Genomic DNA, 20,811 nt, shown 5'->3' on the forward strand with positions numbered 1-20,811 from the left:
AGTGCTGCCTACTGAGCCACAAAGTGAAAAATAATTCAGCCTTTGAAGCAAGCAGGTCTGTTCCTACAACCTGAAGCAATCCTGTGGCTTAGCATATTCTCTGGCAATGGTTCTGTGAATGCAAAGCAGCCTATTTGTAGTTAAAAATGAGAACTGAGCGACACGTCGTGGGGAGCAGGGTACAAAGCGACAGGTCATTCCTAACAGCGGCTGGGCTAGCTTCCCATAAGTGCTGCAATCAGATTTCTGATGGTTTTTTATGTCTGCTCAGTCGTAGTGGGGGGAAAATGTCGATTTCTCTCCCCTCCCCCACCTGACCTATTATGCAGCCTGCTGAAATAATGAGATTTTGTCCCTATTTGGGTTTGATACTTGCTGCGCTCTAACACACAACCCGTCCATTCACTGCTGCCTGGGGAATGTAGTATGGACAGAATTACAATAAGGGCTAATAGTAACAGCCGGGCTAGGTGAAAGCACAATGATGTAGCCTGCTGTATTAGGCCCGGACAAACTCTTTCTGGTAAAACATGGGTGGCATTTGGTGCACCGCTTCATCCAAAATGCCTTATATATTTATTTACAATATGGCAGGCTCTGCTATGAAATTAATAAATAACTGTGGCCAGGCTGTAGCGCAAATGCACAGGACAATATATTGCGTATGAAGGCAGAAAATCAGAGCAGTCTTCTTAAATAACACATCAGTTTTCACCCTAGATATGTAGCCTTGTTTTTTTTTGCCATCAGAGCAAGTTAACAACTCACGGTACTGGGCCTCTTGTTTCATGAACATCTTTGTGAATCTTTGTGTTTCCACTTTGAATAATCGTGGCGTTTGGGATATTTGCCATTTAGCAAAGTAAAAGCGGCAGAGTAAACGCAGGTTAAATCAACTTTGTGAAGTTAGAAACAATTACTACTTTATTTAAAGATTTATTTTTGCGTTGCCGCGAGGAGAGAACATCTAACGGGAGCTCCGTCTTTTCAAAGTCAAAGGACGCCATCAACCACGTTCCCTACAACAATATTTATAAAAGTGTGTTACCATCATCATTTATACTACATAGATTTATTCTAGCGGTCCAGTAGGTTTACACATCATCACCCAAGCTGAATGTTGGAATAACAATAAGGAATGTTGAAATAATAACACACAGTGGATTATTGAAGTGTGACTCACTCGTGTGTCATCAATCAATGGGCTGTTATGGCTCACAGCATGTGCTGTTGTTCATAATGACCCTGGGTAATAACACTTAAGGCTGCTCCGGCGCTGTGGAGATGCTGCCTGTGCTCGACTGAGGACAGTTTGATCCTCGGTTGTGTCTATAGAAGGTTAAGAAGGTGTGTGTCGAAATCCATTTATGGCTAATTATGACTGTGTGTGGGGTTAGGCCTGTGTGGTTGTGTTTAATTTCACAATGATTAAGATAAACAGTATGACAGTACGGTGCATATGCATGGTTTAAAAAACCTGGCAGGAGCGGTAGGTATGCGTGTTTCGGCTTTTGAGTATGCAAACAGTTTTAGTCTAATCTACACAAGGTTTTAATCATTTGACCCCTTGTGTGTGGAAACATACTTGGCAACCAAGTTCTTAGTAATGTGGTACATGTTGGACCGTGGTGAACTGAAAACCCACTCGTTCATGTTTCTAATTATTGCTCTCACTCAGCTTTTTTCCCCCCCGTCTTTTCACTCCACCTCATTGTGCCTACTCTTCTCACAGTTTTTTTTCTCATATTTTTCTCTTCGCTAGGCCTCATCGCAGCAGCTGAAATTCACAACCTCTGACTCCTGTGACCGGATCAAGGATGAGTTCCAGTTTCTCCAAGCACAATACCACAGGTGCAAACAGAAACACTGACACACACACACACACTGAATGGAGTACCTCTGATAAGTGTAGCTCTTTCTACTAAGAAGTATTGCCCCAGGCTATGGTGTATTACTTTGTTTTGTTTGTTGAACATACTTTTGTAACTGTAGTCGCTACGGTATGTTAAACAAATGAACTGAGCTGCACTGTGGCTTCAGTAATCTACCGTGTCTTGGACAGAAGTGGCTTTTAATGTGGATGCATGAATCTTTATAGCACTTTGTCACAGCTAACCAATAAGCAGCAACACTGGAGTGGACACTGGATTTTATATTTATTTCTATATTTATTATTCCGATCACATCTCTGGTCTTATTCTAAAATAGATTCAAACAGGACAATCATTGATAATAATTTAGCAAACAGACTAAACAGTATGATTCAGTCTGTGTTTTACTCTAATTAGCACCAAACCAATTTGCAGGAAACCTTCAAGAAATTATTTCGAAGCTGGAAACGGCAAATGTAGCATGAGCTTGAGGGTCCCTCTGTTGTGTGATTAAAATGTGAAGATGTCTGACTTCGTTACACCTGTATCTCGTCTCTATCGCCACACGGCATTATTTATTGACTCGTACCTCTATCAGTCTCGTTTGCCCTCGGCTATTGATCATCCTTTACTGCTTAAATACTGCTACAGTTCCAGAAGTCTGAGGTTTTTCCGAAGTCCGACCTTCACTGATGTGTTTGATAGCTGTTATGAAGGAGGGATGCCACAGGGTCTGCATCTCAGCGAGAAATCCTCTCTTTGTGCTTGTGGAGTCTTTGAAGCCGGCCTTCCTTCCTGAGGAGGTTGGTTTGTTCCTCTGTACCTGTACTCACAGAATCTTCCAGAGGCTTGCATCTGCCGTTTACAGACACAGGCAACGGCAGATGAAAGTCTTAACATACAGTGTGAAAAATCCCTGCTCTGGTCTGATGCAGAGGATTCTGAAGCTGCAGTAACGCCCTGCGCGTCTTTTTTTCCTCGCCTTTGGTTTATCTAATTCCCACAACAGCGAGCAGCACCGTTTAACCCCCTTCAGAGAGTCAGGGCGCTGTTGAAAGAATACCATTTTTGTCTGAGCACACAGAACATGCATACAGTGCCTATTGACTCAGAAGGGGGCCTGGGATCGGGTGTGGGGTCTCGGGAGCCACAGACAAGGCTTTGTAGCACTCTGCTGCTGCACTGCGCTTGTCTGTTGCTGAAGACTTTAAAAGACAAACGTACCGCAGGCGTTCCCCCGGGTATAGTAGCAAGCATTGTAGCTGTCGCTGTCTTCCTCTTCCCACCGCACACACCACCCTCTTTCCCCCCACCTCGTCTCCCGTTCCCTCGTTCACATGCATAAATAGATCAGGGAATACATAAATCAAAATAAAGATGACAGCAGGAGCGATTTAGAGACGGAAGAATCGGCAATAAAACTCCATCAAAGTGTCGTTTGAGAACAGCGGTGCAGGCCCGGGGGCTGTTGAGCACCAATCAGAGGAGGCACACAGCCAATCCTAGGTAGGCTGGCAGCAGGGACGCCAGTCGTCATGACAACCCACCATACAGCCTACGCATGTACAGAGGGATAGCAGGAAGGGTTTTATGTAGGTGGGAGGGGAGCATTTTGGATAAGTAGAAGCTGCTCGTACACAAACAGGAATAGGAAATAGAATTAAAAAAATACAACCTGTCCTGTATGACCGGGCAACAAGTTGGGTATCTGTTGTGTGATGTGGCGGGAGCAGTCTCCGTCCTCTAAGTGGACCGAAATTGTGTTTGTGTATCGCAATATTCAACCTAATACACGTGCACATCTTCATTTAACTACGAGTATTGGTTGCAGCTGTTCTTCCTTCCTTCACATTTAGAAAATAGTTAGGTTCCAGATGCTTTCATATTTTTATCACATGTGAATGTTTCTCATGAAATACTCACATGTACGGAAACAATATCCTTCTTACGAGTGAAAAATAGGAACTGATGACTGAGTTGTGAAAGCATAGGGAATTAACGATAACATCCATGTACCAAAATAGTGGTCGCGTTATTGTATTGCCAAGTGAAAATATCACAAAATCACAAAAAACATCGTTTTTGTACATTTTTTGCAGTGTACGTTTTAGATTTTTGCAGGTTTTTAATGTTTTTCTACAAGAATGGACCCCTGAATGGCTGTTGTTTGGCTAGCAACATGATATAATATAGGAAATTGGGATTTAAAAGGGTAGGAGTCCTCTGGTTGGTGGTCAGCAGACCTTTCAGAAGGCCAGATTCTTATGTTTTTTTTAGATAGATAGATAGATAGACAACTTTATTGTCTTCATTGTCTTTTAATCTAGTTTTCAGACAATGTTGCCTAAAGCAATTAGGTCCTAACATTTAATCCACACCTTTGTTTGTATGTTCCTGCGTCCATGGGTTCTTTGTTGTCCCTTGGTGCGAGTATGTGTTGTGCTATCTCTTTGATGGACTGATAACCTCAAGCCTAAGCAGGAACTCAAGCTAGAATTGAGTTCCTGATCAAATAAGACACATAATCGTACTGTATACTCTTCAGTGTTATCATGTCAGTACAACAAAAATTTAAGTCAGAAGAAGGATGAACACCCAAAACTGAAACTCCAGCCAACGCTACAGCTGCTCGATAATTATAGAAGAAACACAATGCCGCGCGTAAGAGTGAGCTCACATCATTGGCGGCGTCTAACACTGTGTTCAGTCTGCCAGTTAAAACCTACAGCAACGGAGACGCCGCCATCGCTCGCTATAATCGAGCTGTCATTCCTGCAGACGGCTGAGAAGAACATCCCAGCATAAATATGCACACACACCATCAAACAGGTTTCAGACTTATCTTAAATCTGAACCTACCAACCGTGTGCCTGTGCATGCTTTGATGAGTCTTACCCTGTGCTCACATCAGATTATGTCTTCTAAGACTGGCACGTTCTAACTGGCTGCTTCAATCAAAATCATCGAGAGGTCCTTTTTTTTTTTTTTTTTTTTACCGCTGTCATTTTTATTTGACAATGAAGCTGACTTGTTGACGAGTCCTCCTTTGTCCTGTCTCCTCGCGTGACATCAGTGCTGACATGATTACAGCTAATGGCTGTCTCAGGGGCCGGGTCGCAGTGAACGCTATGACACTATATTTAGAGTTTTTACTTCACTGCCTCACAGATATTTTGGCTCGGCTTGTGTGTGTGTGTGTGTGTGTGTGTGTGTGTGTGTGTGTGTGTGTGGAGATCACAATGAGTATCGCCGCCTCCTGTCGATCGACGCCTGAAAGCGCGGCCAGTCACGAGCAAAGGTGAGGATGGTGACGGCGGTAATGACAATGATGGAGACGGCAATGATACAGATGGTAATGGCGGCTGAGATGATGAGAACGGAGGTGGTGGTGGTGCTGATGATGATGAAGGTGAGGGTTGAAGTGGTGATGAAAGTGATGACAGTGCCGCTTGTGAAAGTGGAGGTAATGATGATGAAGGGGGTAGAAGTCACCGGGTGTCAGCGCTTTAGAAGGAAGATGTTGAGCTGAATAACAAGGTCTGACTCTGCTCCTCTCCTCTCCTCTCTCCATCTCTCACCAGTTTGAAGCTTGAGTGTGACAAGTTGGCCAGCGAGAAGTCGGAGATGCAGCGCCATTATATCATGGTGAGTCAAGCTCAACCCCAGAGATAATGGTTTGTGTATACCCAAATGTAATTCGATCACAGCATGTCTAACCAATTTATTGTTTCGATTGTTGTGTGAGTGTTTTTTTCAGATGTTTATATGCAAAGAGACTATTTCCTGTACGTTTTATGTTTTCACTTTTTCCATGTACCCCGTCCTCCTTCACCATCTTGCCTCTGTACTGCAAATAATCACGTTTTAGGGCTCGTCTTAAAGGATTACGGTTCTGTGCATGGGGAAAAAGGAGTCAAAAACTGCTTCCAAATGGTCTGATCCATCAGAATTTTACGGTTCCCAACGTATCAGCTCCTTTTATTGATGCTTGCGGTTGCAGTAGTCCACGCTTGCTCTATGCAGCTGGAAACTTGCAACAAAAGGAGTCATGGTCAAGAGGAAGTAACTGTGCAAAGCGTGGCTTCCTTTGATGCAGAAAGACAACAACAGTTCTAGCTGTTAATGTCTGTAAAACACTAGAAACACTATCAATATCTTGAAACATCTGTCTTTCCTCGATACTTTAAATATCCAGCATCATCCACACTGACAAGACTGCTGCCGGTTATTTTCTTCCTGATCAGAACTGACTGGATGCTTTGTATAGTGGGGGAAATGTGCTGTTTCAAATGATGCTCCACTTACCAAACATTAGCTCACATTTGTTTTCATCCAGATTGCAGCTACACAGTTCTTTAATGGAGAGAGAGTTCATCCTAAATTAAGGATGAACTCTCTCTCTCTCTGTGACCTAATGTGTATCTGTGAGCTAATTCTTCTTATGCAAACACAATTACACTGAGATGTAGGCACTGGTTGTATCAGCAAATGCTGAACGTTTGTTTATGTTCAGGTGTCGGTTTTCTCCTCGGGCGTAGAAACAATTCCAATGCCGTCGGGAACAAAGGAAGATGAGAAATGTTATAATTAGGGCCACATAGTCCACGGTTGGAGGAGGTTGGCATAGCTGGGCAAAACAAAACTGACTTTTGTAGTGCTGACAGATCGTAAGACACTTATTTTCCTAACAGTGATTTGTAATGGTTTCAGTACAATCAATGTCACCCTCCTAATGGGACATGAAAATTCTCGGTATTGTTCTGTTGTCAATTACAGAAAATATATGTTGTAGCTTATTTGAAGGACATGTTGGTTTACCCTTAAACTGCGGTGCAACCAACCCGATTAACTTGATTTGGACAGTGGTATGATGTCTCAAAAATTAGACCATAGTAGAAATAAATCAGAATTGGTTCTTCGTTCTTCGTTTTTCGCTTTATTCCCCGTTTTCCCCATCTCTCTCTCTCTCTCTTTCTCTCTCTCTCTCTCTCCCTCTCTCTCTCTCTCTCTCTCTCTCTCTCTCTCGTTCTCTCTCTCTCTCCAGACATACGTATACTTTCACACACAAATGTGCTCGCCTGCTCTCTGCTCCACCTCGGGGCTAATCTCATTGTTGCTGGCCATAGCAGTGTAGCTGTCTGATGTTTTGCCTCTAATTGATCCTCTGACTGGCTTTAATCTCATCTAATCTGCGCCGCCGCACCGCTCTCTCCACCATCAGCCCGGCAGCACACATGCACACTGCTTCTGTGTGTCGGAAGATACAGTTTCACATACTCTGGCGTTTTCAACCTTTGTAGCAGCCATGCACATAAACACTCAGACTCACTGATGATGAAGAGATGAATGGTAATACGTGTTTTAGTATATAACCTTTTCACCGTATTTGTTTTCCTTTGCTTTTTAGTTAATTCATGTGAATTATCCAGAGTATACTTAATAGTTGACTTAATAGTTGGCCGTTTGTTAGTTTGGGAAACCATGCAAAGTTTCATGTTTCCTTTGATGGTCAGGAAAAAAATATTTAGCAGGATGTTTCTATTGCCTACAGGCTGATATTATCAACACAAAGTAATGAAAGGAAAGTGGAAGGGTTTCATTAGTGTTTGATATGTGCACTGATTAGTTTGTAGTTTACTGAGAAGTGAAATACCTTACAGCTGTTTAGGTTTTCAAGCACTGTTAGACAGTGTCGGATTTATCCACTTAAATGTTGACCTCGTCATGCATGCAGCACAAGACCCTCAAATTCCTTTAAATGGCCAAAGGCCATGTTTTGTCTCTCAGAACTACTTCTTAAGTCATGCTGTCCAACTACGCAACGTGATACTGTTAAAAAAAGAGACATAAAATCACAAAGTTGATATTATTGATATTGTTGCATTTGGTTTTACATATGAAAAGTAACACAAATAGTTGAGTAACTCCTGAAAAACAGAAGGCAATCCCTGGCTCCTCACATCTCCACTCAAGTGTATGTCAGGACGTTGGTTTAGGAATGTTCTAGGACAGTGATTCACAACTGGTGGGTCGCGACCCAAAAGTGGGTCGCAGGCCTGTTTTCAATGGGTTGCGGGCCTTTACCTGGGCAAAAAAAACAAAAAACAGTGTCACACTCCTAAACGGTAGGTGGCAGTAGGTGGCAGTAGGTGGCGGGTTACACCTGCCGTTTCACACCATAGAAGAAGATCCACAAGCTTTGTTTACATATGCTACTTTAGCATGGCGAAACGTCTTTTTGAACGTCTTTTTGAAACTACTTCTCAGTAGTTGGACTTTTTTATTTCTTGTTTGTGCATGAAAGCACTGTTGAGTCTGTTAAAAAAGGCTGAAGAGTTTTGGTTTTAATTAAAATGCAGCTAATTGAGCATAAAAGGGAATAGTTCCCTCTCTAGGTCGTTTTGGTTTATCATCACATTTGTTTTTTTGTGTGTGTTTTCATACTGTGATATTTTATTCTACTATCTCAGGTTCAAACTGCATAATCTTTTCATTCAATAAATTTGAGAAGCGGAAAATTTTCTTTGATTTGGGACGCGGCTTGTCATTAAGGGGTGACGGTGTGTCCCGAAGCCAGACCAGTTGAGAACCACTGTTCTAGAAGACGTACAAGGGATGGGGTTTCTGTTGCTATGACACCATATGACATGCTTAGCTACTTGAAAAGGAGAATGTCTATTTTTTTTTTCTTCCCCTAGCTGCCGTCAGGAAACGTTTGTCATGAAAGGAGACCTGATAAAATACAGCCCAGTCAACCACACTCAATGATGTGTTTACAAAATTTCTTGAGTACCTGCTATTCTTTATGTAGATTCAAATTAAACACACAGAGTTATGGCTGCTTTTGAAATATAGGGATTATATTAACTCTTTGATCTAATACACAATCATTACGTTAGACTATGAACAAGAACCAGCAATTTGAATTATAGCCTATAGTTTTCAAAATGTTCAGATTCATTGATCTTTTGGTAAATTTAACAGATTACGTGTTGTTTTTAATTTTTTAAAAATGTGACAGCCCCAATTTAGTCCATGATAAGCTGCCAGATCAGTACAAACCAGACTTTATTCTGGTTGTAATCAAACTGTGCATGAACACACAAGTGGACTGATGTTCTGCAGTTTCAACCACCCTCTACTTCAGCTCCAAACGTTGCCATAAAATTGAACTATGAATGCAATATTGTTGAACCCTCCTCCACTCACTTTAATTTAGACACACACAATCCACCATGCACACACAGACACACCATGTGCGTGCACACGCGCACTTTCAATCGCACTTCCACTCCATCAGTGGCAGGCCCAGTCTTGTATCCCCACAACAACCCCCCTCCCTCCCCCCCTTCCCCCCCCACTCCTCCTCTCCTCTAATAGCATATCAGGTTGCTCCACCCCCCAGCTAGTGGCAGCACCTCCATTTCCCCAGCGCTGTAATTACTTTAGGGAGCTTCCGCGTGGGCACGAGCAACTACGGAGAAAAATATAGTGTGTGTGAGATCAGTGTATGTGCGTGCATTCACTACAAGGTGGTGTCAGTGTGTGCTTGAAGAGAAAACAACAATGGTGTGTGTGTGTGTGTGTGTGAGAGCGAGAGAAAGCCAGTGACATAAATGTGTGTGTGCGCGTGTGTGTGAGTGAGAGAGAGATCCGTGTGTTGTTTGTTTTCCAGTGACAGAGCCAGTCCCCCTGCAGACAGAGTGGGTGATTAACAGGGTTGACGCCTAGAAGGTGGCCCTCTCATTAACACTCAGTACACACACGCACACACACCCCCACGCACACACACCCCCCCACACACACACAACAGAGGCTCTTTCTGTACTGTGTCTCGTTTTCTCTCTTCCTGTTTGTGGAAATGTGTCTTGTCTTTACTTTGTAGGTGGCTATACACGTTGGCGCATTTTTGAGTGGGAACATTCTGGCATTTGCCGAATCAGAATCTGGGATCATATGACGTCTGATATGTGTCGTTATGAATTCCTTAACATTTGTGAATTGTTGGGAGGCATTCGCTGACCTTCTAGTATTTCTAAGAACTCCTTCAGCTGCAATGCTGTTACACCTCTTAAGCTAAGGGGATTGTATGATCATCTTAGCTTAAGATGCTTTTGGAAAACGGGGTCCAGACTTTAGACTCTTGAAGCATCTCAGCCGAAAAATTTAATTTTAGTCCTTTTTCCCATTCCAGTGTAATCTAAGTCAAGTTGGGTATGATAAATGTTCGCATGGAGTTTCTGAAACCGGTGTTGCCTGTTGTGTTGTTAACTTTTTTCCCCTCTCTCTCTCTCTCTTTCTAGTACTATGAGATGTCCTACGGGCTCAATATTGAGATGCACAAACAGGTAAGACTATATTTAGTCTTCTGAGAGATCTTTTTTTTTTTTTATTCCCATCACATAATATGTAAAACTGTTCTAGGACTATAGCAGATTGCTTATGCAAAAAAAAAAGATTGGAACACAGGAGGATGCCTTTTCCTGGCTGTATTCAAACTGAGGGGCACGCGTGGCTACAACACAAAAAAATAAACATTGCAATCTTGTATTGTGTGTGTGATAAGATGTCTGTGCTGCTGTTGTTAGTGAAGGTTTTTGGTCTGTCGTCCTCGTCCTATAGGCGCTCCTGTAGGCCATGAAAGGTTCTGTAAAATGAAATAGTGAAAGGTACATTTTCCATAGGCCTACATGTTCTGTTGACATTTTGTATACAGCAAAAGAAGTATTCAATCCAGTATTTTCTGCAAACACAGCCGTCTCCGGTATCCTTCCCCTTTTGTTATATGTGGTCTTTTTCAAGTCATATATAACTGTTTATTTCCAAAGACCATCCAGTAATGAGGAGAGGGGAATCAGACTTACGTTTCCTTTCACACATAAAGCAATAGTTTTTTCTGTCTGTACCCGGCTGGCCTTAGGCAGATGGGTCCCTCCATATGAGCTGGGTTCTGCTCAAGGTTTCTTCCTGTTAAAAGGGAGTTTTTCCTTGCCACCGTCGCCATGAGGCTTGCTCTGGGGGTTTCAGGCCGGGTTTTTGTAAAGCGTCTTGTGACAATTTGTATTGTTATTGTCGCTATATAAATAAAATTGAATTGAATTGAATAGCTACGAATATGATATGGAGTTTAGTCAAAGGTCCAGTGATTTTCTGAAGGTTACCTCGTCGACACAATTCTCAATAATCAAGTGGTGATCTTGAACATTTCAGTACTGGTTGATGTGGTGGTGGCAAAAGAAATGAGTCTGCAAAATGAATGAAGTTGGTTACGTTGCTGAAAAGTTAGAGGTGTCACTATGGCTTCTCCCTTCTTCTTCAGTTACTCTGTGCAACATTTTAAATGGACTGATTGTCAGAAAATACCAAAAAATGACTTGTTTTGTAGAAACATTTTAATGAATGTTTAACGCCAGCTTGTGTTTTGGCCGTTAAATGCTTTAATGGGAAGCTGCTGCAGTAGAAAGTGGTCAGAACATCACTATCATTTGTAGTATATGGAGGAACTTTATTAGGTTTCAGCCTGCGGTCTTCATCAGGGTCATCATGGTTGTTTTGACTAGGGATGCACCGATCCGATATTGGTATCGGGTATCGGCCCCGATATTGAAAAAAATAGCTGGATCGGGTATCGGTAAAATTAACCGATCCACGGGCCGATCCAGTTTCCTTTTCTTTTCTTTTCTTTTTTTCCTCCGTCGCAGCAAATCCTTCGTCATTCGTTAGCAGCATGGTGGAACGAGTTGGAGATCCTGTAGTAGTCCAGTAGGTGGCGGTATGTCGTAAAGATATGATCCGCCATTAAACAGAAGAAGAAGAAGAAGAACGAGCTGGAGCGTTTAACATGGAGCGAGCGAAAGAGTCGGGTGTGTGGAGGCATTTCACGGGTTATATTCTCAGGTTCAGCTGCTTTTGTATTTTGAATTCCTGCAGTACTTTGCACTTAATATACCGTATTTTCCGCACTATAAGGCGCACTTAAAAGCCTTTAATTTTCTCAAAAAACGACAGTGCGCCTTATAATCCGGAGCGCTTTATATATGAATTCATTCTGGTTGTGCTTACTGACCTCGAAGCGATTTTGTGTCGTACACGGCGCTCAAAGCCGCACCGCTTGCAGCAGTACGGGTACCGTAGTCAGGAGAATCACGGAGCAATGCTCAGCAATGCAGGACGAAGGCAGAAGCATTAAACGAGGTGAAAATCATTATAAATCGGGTCATGTCGAGAGCTGTAGTTACACGAAGGGAGTTTTGGTCGGTTCTGTACGCGCCAGCATGCGGGACTTGTAGTTCGTTTAATTACGTATTTTCCATAGCGTTTTACTTAACTATCTGGCGACAAACTGTGACATTCTTGACATGTAAAATCATTTTTTATTCTGAAAAACAACATATGTATAATCCAAGGCACAAGTCGATCGGGACCAGAAAATAATTTATCTTTCGCCATAGACTGCCGTTCATATTTTTTCAAAAGATAGGTCCCATAACCCGGAAGTAGAGGGGGCGGGACTTCGGCTCTCTTAATGCGCCTTATGGGAATGGCTAGTGTGACGTCATCATGTCCAAAAAAGCCACTTCCGTGTCCATTCGCTAATATTCTAACGCTTACGGTGCTCTGTCAAACTCATTGACTGTATATACGTCAAACTGAACTATAATAATATATAATATAATAACAATAATAATAATACATTTTATTTATAGGCGCCTTTCACGACACTCAAGGTCACCGTACAAATTGTTTAAAATAAAACGCAATTCAATACACGAAATAGTTAAAATAAACGGCATTAAAATGGTGCAGTGCTGTGTCCCGTGTTGCAATAACAGAAAGGACGTGAACAAAACGATCTCTTATTACCGATTTCCCCTCGACGAAAAAGAGAAGAAGTTGATACGGTAAGTTGGATCTCAAATAATGAACATTAATAACAAAAATAAGAATAATAACCGGCTAGCGATTACTAGCGAGCTAACGTTACTAGCTAGGTACTACTAGTAACTAACGTTAGCTCGCTAGTAACTTTCCCAACATACATTAGATAAGAATAAAACAGGATAGTTTTGTGCATGTAAATTCTGCTGAAGATGAGATGGCTGGTGGTATTTAAATGTATTATTATTTATTTAGATATTGTGTTTAAATGTGAAATAATTGGGTATAGTCTAATCAAAATAACAGTAAGCTAGTAACGTTAGCTCGCTAGTAATCGCTAGCCGGTTGTTATTATTATTTTTGTTAATGTTCATCATTTGAGATCCAACTTACCGTAACCTCAGCCATCTCTTCTTCTCTTTTTCGTCGAGGGGAAATCGGTCATAAGAGATCTGCACCATTTTAATGCCGTTGTAGTCCAGTTTGACAGAGCACCGTAACCGTTAGAATATTAGCGAATGGACACGGAAGTGGCTTTTTTGGGCATGATGACGTAGCGCCTAGCCATTCCCATAGTCCGGTGCGCCTTATATATGAAAAAAGATCGAAAATAGACCATTCATTGACAGAGCGCCTTATAATCCAGTGCGCCCTATAGTGCGGAAAATACGGTATGTTTTACATGTTTACAGTGTTTGGTAACTTGTTTTGATTACTGTTTTGTTTCTACTACTACATTTTATTTATTTAAATTTATTTTAAGAAGTTTGATTACATTTTATTTTCAATTTGGATGCACAATTGTTCAAATAACAAATAAATAAGTATTCAATACATTACATCTATGTTATTTTGTCTTAGTTAGGAAAGTCTGGTGCCTTTAGATTCTTCTACATGGTGGAAGGAAGGTATAAGGTGGAAGGTATGCAGTTTATTATATTAATTCAACGGTATCGGATCGGTATCGGGTATCGACAGATATACAAAGCCCAGGCATCGGTATCGGTATCGGGACTGAAAAAGTCGGATCGGTGCATCCCTAGTTTTGACCACTTCGTACCATTTTCCTTTCTCTGTGCACCTCGGAAGAAGGTGATGAGATGATCCAACTCCACATCTACAACAAGCTGTGGCACTTAAAAATTTTCAGTTGGCATTAGCTGCAATCTGATTAGTACTAATTCAATCGTAATCATAAAATTATGATAATGAGTTAGCATTCTGCATTTATGTCCAGATATGTGCTTAAAACTAACTTAATTCAGCATTTTCTGGGAATGTCGCCACAAATGTCTTTTATAAAAATGCAAAAATATAAATATTGCAACACTTCCATCAAGGCTATAGGCTCTGTCACCACTGTGTTACCTTATGCAGCGATAGCTAGTGATTTAACTTACATTTATTGAAATGGAAATACTCAAGATAGTCACTTTTAGCTTTATGTTACTGTTGAAATATTTAACAGTTTTGTCAGTTTGCTATGGCAAACGGCAGTAAATACCACAATGAATGTGACATCGCTAGGACAAAGACAAAGACAAATCTGAGTGAAACATCGTTTCATTGTCTAGCAGGCGATAAGTCTGTTCAACGTGCTATGAAGAGATCAGCAGGAGCCAAAAATAAGTTATTTCATAATAATTTGTTTTCACAGTCACAAACAAAGCCTCCATCTAACATTAATGTACAAAAGCAAAGCAACTTCTTGTTTTTTTGTCTTCTAAATTTTGCTCTCCATTAGTGGTGTGGAGAGCAATTTCAAAATCACCGACTAAAAAAGTCTCAAGGACTACCAGTCTGTCATTGTTGTTGCTTCAGAATCGTATTTATTGCCACGCATGCTAACACATACAAGGGATTTGCCTTGGAGGTATGCGCAATAAACATAAATATAAGTCTAAAGGAAAAAAAAGAACAATAAGAAATACCAAAATGTGTGGATTTGAATAAAGAAGGGACTGTTTTCAAATTGAAACGGGACCGTACCGCCTCTGTTCAGGCATAGGAGGAGTGAGAAGCTGGCGTCCATACATCAGTTTGTGTGGCTGAAGCTGGGGGAGTAATTTATGCTCAGCCTGTAGGAGGGAGAGAGCGATGGGTCTCCAAAGGGCCAGACCTTATCGGTGACCTTGTCTGGCGCTGCCCGTCCACACACACAAACACACACACACTGTCTTATGATTGACGGCGCATGCTGACAGCCATATTGGAAGAAGGGAATATGCTTTGAGAAATGGACGCACACACACACACATATACACAGACAGAAGTAGCAGCCTCCATGATTTAAAGACCTTCGCATATACGCTACGCACCCACACAAACTCTTCCGTGTGCGCAGTTTATCGCACCTTTTTCCTTTATCTCACAGGGATGAAATTCACAGGCACAAGTGGGGTTGTGTATGCGTTCTATATATGCGTGTGTGTGTGTGTGTCTTTGTGTGCCTGTGATATTGTGCATTTGCTCATGTACTTTTGTACTGGCTGTCTGCATTTTTTATTTTTTTTTTATTTTTTTTAAATGTCAGTGTGTGGGTTGAGCCCTGCACGATTTTTTTGGTGTCTGTCTGTGTGTGTGTGTGTGTGCGCACGTGCCCCCCCTCTGTCAGTGCATATGCTTGTGTTTTTGTGCGCGCGTGCGTTACTGGCACATGTTCGTAAGCGGTTGTGAGTTATTGTTCATGTGTGCTCCTGCTATCCCTGTGTCTTTCTTTGTGCACAGTGTGAGTGGGTGCGCAGAGTCGCTAGTTCCATTAGAGAGTTGAAATTGAAGGGGATGTGTGGAAACGAGTGTCGAGGAGCATTCATGTCTAGGCCTATTGTGCAGAGCCAGTCTCCCCTCTCTCCTCCTCCTCCTCCTCCTCCTCCTCTTTCCACCTCTGTCTCTATTTCCCTCTCTTTCTTTCTCTCTCACACTCTCACCCCATTCAATTGCTCCCTCTTGGTCACTCTGTCCTACTCAATTCAAAAAATGCCTCTCCACTCTGTCTGTTCATGCTCTCTCTCTTCTCTTGTGCGTCTCTCTCTGCATCTCTCTGTTTTGTCTTGGTGAGGAGAAGCACGGTTGAGTTGTGGATTGAACTGGGAATATGTTGAATGGAGCTGTATTGTTGCTGGATGCTTTTTGTTTTTTGTTTTTTTCCTGTTCTGCTGTGTTTTTTTTCACAGTGTCTTTCTTCCTTTAAGTTTAGTCGTGCAATCCTGACACCATGCAGTATGTACAGTATGTGTGGGTTGAGCTGGAGCCAGCCGACGTTGGTCAAGAGGTTGGAAACACTCTGGACTAGTCACCAGTCCATCACAGGACTAACACAGAGAAAAATATTCATTCTCATTCACATCGTATACCTACAACTAATTCAGAATCGCCAATTGCTTGTGTTAGGAAGCGGGAGCACCCAGAGAAAATCTGAGCAGTGGAAGGGAGTCTTATCGGTTAATACACTTCAGTACCAAAAGAAATGTTCTTAAGAACAATATTTGACTAAATGTTCTCAATTAAATCCCATTTCTGCCCAATCTACATGTGATTCTGATTCAGTTGTGGCTTTTAAACGTGCAGAAAATGTGCGCCTTTTTGATCTGAAATGTATTTGATATGTTTACAAGATGATTGAAATCTTAACTTTCTATTCTCGGCAGGGAACTATTTCCACACCACGTCTCAGATAGTGAAGCTCCTGCAGCTGCAAAACCAGGTCACTCTGAGGAAGTCTGTGTAGTGTTAGGATTGTTTATGCTGTCCCCCATACTTCCTCGAAACGCATTTTAAATCAGCTCAAGCACATTTTTGTCTCTGGGTTTGCTTTATCTTTTGCCTTATAAAATTACAAAATATTATTCAAATAGAAAAGCGAAAAAGTCACAGAGACACCTCAAACAATGCAGTCTACAGCCGTTTGATGTATTGGCCACGTCTTAAAGCTCAGGTTTATATTATATAGGTTTTGCTTTGCACACGTACAATGCTTATGTCAGTGAATAAGTGCTTCAGCGCTACTTCAGGAAAGCTAGATACAGGCAGAGTAAAATGTAAAAATGGACTCGAGAGCGAGCGGCATTCACATAGAAAAATGTGCGAGTGAAGAAAAGATGATAGAGAACACAGATAAAAGAAGAGACAGCAGCTGGGTTGGGGGGAGGAAAAAAAAAAAACAAGAGATGGAGTAAAGGGTGCTGAAAAAGAGGAAGAGACATAGTTAGCGTGGAGCGAGTCCCACAGAGACGTTTTAGAGAGACATTTTAGAGATGTCAGGGAGATTGTATGTGTAATGATGAGCGGATAGGAGTGAAGCGCTTGATGGGGAACTGTGCTCTGCATGCCTAATGACTGTTAGGAGGGCCCTCTCTCCTCATCTCGCCACGAATTAGGCTCTAACACAATTACTGCTGCTTTGCATATCTCAGACGGATTGGATGATTACCAACCAAATGTGATAATAGACCTGCATGTGAGAAAGATAGGGAATGTGCATGGCATGAAAGAGAGCAGTGTGTATGTGTGTGATTGTGTGTGTGTGCCTGTGCAATTGTGTCCCTGAGTTTTTTTGAAAGATTATTAAGTACAAGCAACTTAATTAATGAGGTGAATAAAGGGATTCTGCTATGTCTGATATATACGTATGTGAGTGCGCTGTAAGATATCTTTGCCCCAGTTTGGGAAGGTCATAGCAGATGTTTCCCATACTGATGAGTGTGGCTGGAATCACTGAAAGACAATTCACATTTAATCAGGGTTTAAAAGATAAGTCTGGATATTTTCTCTTGTCAAGAATAACCCTGAAAAAAAATCATTAAAACAACGAGTTGATCCTACTAGCAGATTTTGATTTTGTAGCCAAAGCCTGGTGTATTCCTCTCTGCTGTAGACGTCCATTGTTGTAGCTATTTATGTAGCTACATACCAGCAAAGATGAACAACAGACTTCAAGGCAAGGTGAAATAGGTGGAGCTATTCTGAAAAGTCATAGGAGATGGTGAACTTAATATATGTGGCATATAATCCACTTTTCAAAGGAAAGGGACCGATTGTGTCATCAAACTAAAGGCGCTGTATTTACGTGTCTTATTTTGAAAGTATAGTCGTAGGCCACAGACCACGGCTCTACCCGCCACTCGGCTGCTTCTCCAACAAGTCTTTCATCCTGGAGATGGATTCCAACTCCAGTGTCTTTGGTCTGCAGCTGGCAGCGCTAGTCGGCTGTCGTCACAGACGCACTTAATCGGATCCTCTGTAAGCTTGTCGTAGCGGCGCAGGAACCAGTTCCCCACCTGCTGCAGGTTCTGGTTGAGCCTCCAACTCTCAGCAGATCATCCAGACTTTAAAACAAGTGTCACCATGGCTGCAACAATGGAGTTGCAGTCCATCCAGAGGATAAGACAGGTCTGCAGTTTACACCAAACAAGGCTTTATAATAAATTCAGAGAAAATTGTTGTCAAGATTTGTGAGTCTTTATCTTTACCTTTGAGTTGAAGTGACAGGCTTTATACTGGCAGCCATATGTACAACTAATCATATGATCACATGAGTTTAAACAAATACAGTATGTGAGGAGGAGACTTCGTGTTGCGTCTTATTAGCAAACCATAATTAATATGTGAGGTGAACGTGTTTCAGAGCTTTCCTACAAGGCTGACTGCCCCTAGTTGTTTCAGGTTTTCTTTGGTCCACACAATACTCTCACCATTTTTACCTTTTTATTGCCAGACCTGCCAGATGTGGTACCGATCACATTAACGACACCTTTGTTCCAATCATGTGTTTCCAATTGTGACCGAGTAAACTGGTATGAACAATAGCAGGACCCTGAAACTGAAGCAGATGGATCAGGCATCATGCGCGCTTCCTGCTGCGATATGTCAAAGTGGCATCTGTGAGAAACGCATTGTGGGGATTGCGCTCTGAAACCCCAACTAGCATCCTGTCACAGCTTGTCCACACGTCCACACAGCTTTGAGAAGAGGTCTATGAGAAAACACCTGTGGACAGATGATGCAATCAGCTTCTCATTCATTTTAATGGGAAACATTCAACTCGGGTGAAATAACAAGATTGTACGGTTTGATGAAACGTAGATGGCTTGTGTTGCTATTTTCACGCCGCAACAATGAGAATATTGACACAGGAAGTTACTGATGGTGAAATGTTTGACAGAACACTGTATAATCAACACATTCGTGCTCCGCTGCTGTTGAAACGTTGATCATTCTCACTCCCACACTTTTTTATCCGGCCCCTCCACCCCCCCTGCCCCCCGGCCATATTGTGCGAGTCATTTTTGCCCAAGCGGTTTCACTGTGGGCTTTTAAAAACACACCAGTGAGCAACGCTGCTACAACGCATGACATATTACTTCACTTCAGTATGAGGAACATGTGCACCATATTTTATTTTGAGTCACTCATACACGAACCACCCTGTTTCAAGCAAAGACCACCAACTGAGCGATCGTCTGCAAGTCGTCCCCAACAGATGCTAATTATTTTTTGTTGAAGTGCCATTAACTAAGAAGGCAGTACCCAGATTTAGACTGTTTTTAGGAATAAAACAGTTCATGTCTGACCAGTTTAACAGGGTACAAACCAGACAGGGTAGACTAAAGATGCTGAGTGACTTGTTTATTTGTTGTTTCTCTGGAAAAACGTTGAATAGTAACAAAACGTCTCCTTCCACAGGCTGAGATAGTGAAGAGATTGAACGGGATCTGTGCACAAGTCCTCCCCTACCTGTCTCAGGAGGTAATCTCTCACACACACACACACACACACTCTTTCCGACAGACACACACACCGCCACAAAGACGTCACTAACCCTCTGACCCTCGGCACTATTCCTTACATCCTGGAATGAGATCACCCTCATTCCCGCCTCATTACCTCTCCCCCTCTGTGACCCCTGTCCCAGCATCCCTCCTCTCTCCTCCCGTCATTCATCATCACTTGCTTCCTGTCTTCCTTTCCACTTTCACCCTGCCCCCCCCCCCCCCCCTTTATTCCCCTCTGCCATATTCAATCCGTCCCTTCCTCGCTGTTCTCCCTTCCCCCTCCCCTCTTCACAGCCTCCACCCCTCCCCTCCCCTCCCTCTCTTCCATCCCACTCTCCTTTCCCTTTATACATGTGTGTGTTTGTGTGCCACTGTAATAAATGGTTGTGTGATTCAGATAAGCCCCGCTCTTATCTGCCCACCAGGGGGTTGACCTCCACCCATTACAGCACACCAGCCGACCATCCATCCGCCAGTGTCACACGAGGCTTTTGTGTATGTGTGTGAGTGTGTGTGTGTGTATATATGGCTGGATGAATAGCTAAATGACCAGAGGGGGATGTGCATCACCATAGAGCGTTGTCGGGTCTCTGTTGGGACTGTTGATATTGATCTAACCTCTCCACCTCTCTCCCCCCAAAACTCTCCTCCCCTTGTTTCTGTCTCGCCTTTATTGTCTCCCTCACTTTGCTCCTCTTGTCTTCATCCCTCTCTCCCTCCCTCCCTCCCTCTTTCCCTCCCCTGTCTGCAGCACCAGCAGCAGGTCCTGGCAGCCATAGAGAGGGCCAAGCAGGTCACCCCCCCAGAGATGAACTCCATCATAAGGGTACGGTGTTCCAGCCTACCCAGGCATGCCCAGGGGTCTGATGATGGCTAGTAACGTCCAAATATTGATCGGTGTGATCAATTCTATTGTTTTCTTTAATGACCTGTATTTATTGGCTTATTGTTTGCGAGAAAGGCTTAGTGCGTTATCGCAGGTGCAGGTCTGTGCAGGTTTTCGGTCCAGATGATATCATTACGGTATAATTTCCTCTTCCACATCGTGTTTTTGCAGACTTGGCAAGAATCAGTGATTAAGGAACTGGTTTTCATCTGTAAAATCAGTTAAATGTACGTTTTAAATTGCTGTCCTATAATCCTATTTATGTGCTAAATCTCTCTGCCGCCCACTACTTTGGAGCAGTTATAGATCATTAACTTTAGCTTGCTAGCTAAATTACTGAATAACTACAGTTTGGGCCCTAGCCAGCTAGCTGCAATCCTTTATATCTGCGGCTTTAACGTTAACC

General features: G+C 42.4%; 1 protein-coding gene across 3 annotated transcripts in view; it reads left to right on the plus strand.

The window, feature by feature from the left end:
- Positions 1-20,811, plus strand: part of tle5 (TLE family member 5, transcriptional modulator) — a 41,189-nt gene that overhangs the window by 15,412 nt on the left and 4,966 nt on the right. For all 3 annotated transcript variants that reach the window (XM_084547709.1, XM_084547710.1, XM_084547711.1), the window contains exons 2-6: positions 1,763-1,851; positions 5,453-5,516; positions 10,175-10,219; positions 19,431-19,493; positions 20,271-20,345. In XM_084547709.1, the coding sequence (XP_084403835.1) occupies positions 1,763-1,851; positions 5,453-5,516; positions 10,175-10,219; positions 19,431-19,493; positions 20,271-20,345 (336 nt within the window). The remainder of the gene's footprint in view (positions 1-1,762; positions 1,852-5,452; positions 5,517-10,174; positions 10,220-19,430; positions 19,494-20,270; positions 20,346-20,811) is intronic.

Source organism: Chelon labrosus, assembly GCF_963514085.1.
Source record: "Chelon labrosus genome assembly, chromosome: 7".
Classification (NCBI taxonomy): Eukaryota; Metazoa; Chordata; class Actinopteri; order Mugiliformes; family Mugilidae; genus Chelon; species Chelon labrosus.